We start from the raw sequence: 5182 nt of genomic DNA, 5'->3' as shown, positions 1-5182 counted from the left end.
TTCCTTTAGTGTTACCCAAAACCTCCATTGAAATAAAGAAAAATTTTCTGTCAAGATAGAGCGTATTTTGCGCTCATTCTCTCTCCATGTTTTTACACAAAATCTGGAGATATAGAGTTGGACAGAGGGTGGAAATCTACTTCATTTAGTGATTGAGTTGTTGATCACTCTCTGTCAACACTCTCCCGTTTGGTTCCTTCAAATTCTCCATGTACCACAGCACCATGCTTGAACTTGCTATACCATGGAACACATAGATCCGAATGAACATGTCAAACTGACACTCTTTGAAAGAATGTGCACAGAAAAGGATTCCTGGTTATGCAACCCAGTGACCCCGGTTGTACCACTTGTCGAACCACTTGAACCGGACCTAATAGTTTTATTGGTTCGATGCCTGGTCCGGTTTAAAAACACCGACTCTACGCAGTCTATAATCGTGAGTCAACTCATCAAGCGAATATCGAAGTTTTCTTCTTGCCCCCAGCATACGGAAGTGTTCTAATTTTCGTCAAACTCCCTTCGAAAAATTTCGACAAGCACAATTCGATCTGATTTTATCACGAGAGAGAATGGGTTACGTTCTGAGAGTAAGGCTAGCATCGTTCTTCGTAGGAGCAGCTACAGCCTCTGGTGTGGCTCTTTATATCCTTCACAAGGATTATAAGGTTGCTCACGAAGCCATCTCTAAACAGGTTAGGGTTACTTTCTTATTTCCAAATTAGATTTCTTGGTTTGTTCATGTGAAAACCATTTTTATACTCATACTATACACTGCCATTTGATTTTCCCGAAAAATGGGATTTCTGGTTTTCCCTGAATTTTAATAAGAGTAGAACAATATTTGTTACTTTGGGGCTTGCCAATTTTCGCTTACTAAGAAACGTTGTTAGGTTACGAACCCGTATTAAGATATGAGTGAATACAGTGTGAAATTACATGGAAATCATTCCGGCTAGACAGTATTTAGGGTTTTTAAGGCAGTGTGAAGGTATAATTAGGGTTTTGAAGGGTCAGAGTTAGTTAAGAATTTAAATTATCTAGAAGAGGAAACGTAATTTGTATAGTTCGACCAGTACCCAGGAAATTGCGCTACAGATTTGCAGAGCATTGATGAGAGACTAACCTACATTTTAACATATTGGTCTCTTTTATTGCTATGGCTTGGGTTTTTATAATCGGTATTCTTTTTAGCAAAACTTTGAAATTAAATCAAGACGCAGCAGGAACTCTGTTTCTAATATCAATCATCGATACTGATGAACTATGGATGTAAAGATTGTGAAAACTTTAGGCTGTGTAGTAGAGTATGAGACTAAGAGATCGGCTTAAAATTGTTGGGGCTAGGCTTTGATATGAATGTTGCTTGTATGCGTGGCTAGTCTTGGTCCTGTTTCTTTATTAAGTATGATTCTGTATTTTAGTGTCTTATCCAAATTTCCAGCTTACACTTGCTTATCATTTGCGTTTACTGCAACTTGTTACGTGAACTGAATTGGAATATGTATACAAAAATGGAGAAATAACGGGAGATAGAGAGCTAATGGTAGCTGATCAAAAAATAAATTAAAATTAAAATTAAACTTAAAATAGATAGCTAATGGTATATGGTAGTTTCGAGTTTCTTGTTAGCATTATACTAGTCAAATTACTTTTTTGTTAAGCATGAAACTACCAATGACAGTCACGACAACGTTTATGTCTCTTACAAACGTGCACTGCCCCAGCTTCTAGGGTCACAATTGGAGAACTGTTTTAACTGATGGACTAGGTTAGCTAACAAGGATCACTGAGAGCTGGCGAGCTAATTAATGGTTCCTTACGTCCCTTTCAAAATACAGGCTTTATGTTGGAGTGTCGATAAGTTAATGCCACGTCTGTTCTTCCCTCCAACCAATTACTTTGTATGAACCGAATCAAATCAGATCAACCTTTTGTTATGTTCTACACCTCCCCACCTCTGTATGCAATTTGCCACACATTTCTAACACAAGATTAGGCCAACTTGATTGCATGTGTATATTCATTGTAATGATTGGGGGATAGAAACCAAACTGGTTATCATCCAGCATAATATTAAAACTAAAGTTCAGGTGAGCAAAAAAAATTTTGGTTGTCTAGAGTGGATAAAAACGTAACTTTAAGATGTTATTGCTGTATTAGTACTTTGAGATATACGACCCTTTTTGTAGAAGGACAAGGGTAGGAAGATGTAACTTTCCTACTTCTAGCTCGTGTGGAGGAAGGACTGTGGGAGTTTATCTTCGCATATGAGACCTTGCAGCAAAATTGATAGGTTGAATTTATAAGTCGAGTTTTTCGATGTATTCACGGCATGACATTCCCTGCGTCTCACTTTTGCTATTAATTGTCCATTCTTTCGAATTAAAGCTTTCTCTTGTGGGATAAGAGCACAAATTATGTGAACGTACTCAGACTACAATTGTTGTGCCGATGCGATTCGTTAGCCGTACTTTTGACAAGCTTGTAGAACTGAGTGAATAATCTTTATTTAGATGGGACTCGGATGTGCTGCAGCCTAAAGTTTGATTTAATTTCAATAGTTTTTATTATTTTCTCTAGGTGAAAGGGCTATATGAATCAATGGATGGACGTGTTTCAGCTTTGGAGAAATTGAAAGAAGTTGAAGCTCGAGACCCAGTGGAAGTGGCAGAGTGAAAGAGATGTCGAGCAATTTAGTTGAGCTCATTTTGGGTAACTTCATCTTGGATTTTGTTTTGACTTTGAAAAGTGTGTACTGTTTACATATATGATAATAATTCACCACTCAACTGATCTGCCTGAATATGAAGATGCTGTTACAGTCAATTTTACACTGCATGGTTTTTGTTTCTCTTAATGTTTTAGTCAGAAAAGAATGTGCTCCTTGTTTCAAATGTCAAACTAGATACTTGACTATCCTGGAGTCAAGCATTCTGATCGGGTCTCGGCAGATTTTTGGTTGCACTTGTTGCTGTAATGAAATAAACCTAGGCACACTGAACATAGTGGAATCTAGGATTTCAGAGCCTCTCGTTTCTTTCTACTACTCATAATTCGAAAAGCTGATGTGTTTACTTGTTAACTTTCACTTCCCACAGGTTAAACCACTAATCTGAAGTTGTTGGTTTGGTTTAACTATCAGATTGGTTCCACCTTTTAGGATTACATAAACTTGTGGCTGTTGGGTCACCACAGTGTAGGATGAAGATGAGATTTGAGATTTTACACTAATTCAATTTGATTATAGCAATTCAACTTGGAATAGGATTTGTTAGGACTTTGAAACGAAGTTCAAAATTGGTTGAAAATGCTGTTCCTTGAGAATCTTTTCTATACATAATGTTGCAATTTTATAATTGCATATAGTGTTATCAGTTTGATATCGTGGGTCTCTGGTGAGCTGATGTGATTGAAACTTTCATTTCCATGCTGAAGGTATATAGCCGTTTGAACTAATTATGCGTGGTATAAAATTACTTAGGGTGCAATTTGGCAGCCAAATATTGGGCTCTCTAGAAAGAGTATTCTGTCTTTTCTTTGCTTTCTGGATTTTGTAATTGAAAGATAGAACCCAGGTTGAGTTCGCATGTGCAGATCTTTACTGATGAATACTCTTGATTCTAGTTCATGTTCTAGTTCCTGGTGATTCTAGTTCCTAGAAATTCTTCAAAACTCGCTCGATTATTCTCTCTCTCATTCATTTTGTTTCTCCTGAACTCGATCCTTTTCCCTAGCGATTCTTCAACTCAGTCATCATTCTCATTTCTCCAGTTTTCAATCCCAAGTCATGTCTTATATTCCTTCGCCGAAAAACAAGTAACATTCTCATTAAGAAGAGCAACTACAGACCATGAGCAATAACACTTCAGGCTCTTACAAGAACCACTTTTAAGTGCAACATGGGCTCCAATCACTTTCAGCAACTAGCAAAAACAGAAAAGAAATACAAAGATAAAGGTGTATGCTGGGCAAGAGTATGTTGGACAAAGCACGTTTCAAGCTTGACTCCAAACTGGTGGTTGATGCTGTCAACAGTGGAAATCTCTGTCTAGATTGGAGACTTCATATTTAGTTAAAGACATTAGTCATGTCATTATGTACCAAAGGAGATGAATAAGGTAGCAGATATTCTTTCCAAACATGCAAGAGTTGAAAGTTTAAATAGTTTATGGTTGAATTCTTCTCGTAGCAGCATCAGATCACAACTGCTGGATGATATGCATCAGATCACAACTGCTGGATGATATGCATTATGCAATTCTTTTTTTTTTTGATGGAAAAGGCAATAAATTAATTAAGCAACATAGTACAAAAGGTTTACAATTTCATTTTTATCAAAAACATTAGAAATAATGCTTTCTTTTTACACTTGCTGTTGCAAATGCTTTGATATGTGTTGTAGTCTTCTGATCTTTGCTTCTTTTCCATTTGTTCACAAAATTGTTGCAATTTGTTCACAAAATTGAGAAAATTTTGGATCTGATATCCATATTTCAACCCACTTGCTAATAGAGTCTGTGTTAATTTGTGAACTAACAACATCCATAGAGCAGCCAAACCAAATCGATCTAGTGAAATGACTCTTTCTAAATAGATGATCTTTTGTGTTTCTGTCAATTGATTAGTACATAAAGGACACTCAGGGGAGATTTCTGAGTTGTGGGTTGCTAGTCTGTTACTGGTCGGAAGCGCCTTTTGAACTAGTTTCCAAATAAATAGTCTAATCCGAGTGATTGCCTGCAGCTTCCATAATTTTTTCCAAGGGAATTCAAAATTCTCTTCATTATGGAATTTTGATCCGAGTGATTCTCTTCATTATGCAATCACTTCCATAATGAAGAGAATTTTGATCCGGGTGATTCTCATTCTGATCGCCACCACCCACTCACATAGGTGTCAAACTCGTCATAGGTATCAACATAATCACTTGTATCTTCTTAGGAATGCGACTGCCACTATCGCTAGTAGGACTATAACCAGAATCAGAACCATCCCCCTACCTCTTTTTCAGCATCAGTAACATTAGACTTTTCCACAACATCAGAACCATCCCTTTCAATTTCACCACCAATAATATGAGCGCCACCATTAGAATCCAAACCATATTCCTGGCGAAGCTCAATCAAACTCAGCAAATATGTCACATAATCAGGATCAACCCTTTCTCCAGAACCTTTCA

The 5182-nt window shown here is 37.1% G+C and overlaps 1 protein-coding gene across 1 annotated transcript; it reads left to right on the top strand.

Moving 5' to 3' along the window:
• The first annotated feature begins 455 nt into the window (after positions 1–455).
• Positions 456–2860, top strand: LOC113292744. Its single transcript, XM_026541613.1, has 2 exons — positions 456–695; positions 2584–2860. Exons 1-2 carry the CDS (start codon positions 573–575, stop codon positions 2677–2679), a joined length of 219 nt encoding a protein of 72 aa, XP_026397398.1. The 5' UTR covers positions 456–572; the 3' UTR covers positions 2680–2860.
• The last annotated feature ends 2322 nt before the right edge of the window (positions 2861–5182 follow it).

This window comes from Papaver somniferum, chromosome 7 (assembly GCF_003573695.1).
Source record: "Papaver somniferum cultivar HN1 chromosome 7, ASM357369v1, whole genome shotgun sequence".
Taxonomy (NCBI): domain Eukaryota; kingdom Viridiplantae; phylum Streptophyta; class Magnoliopsida; order Ranunculales; family Papaveraceae; genus Papaver; species Papaver somniferum.
Note: the sequence above shows the minus strand (reverse complement) of the source record. Positions and strands in the feature narration are given on the sequence as shown.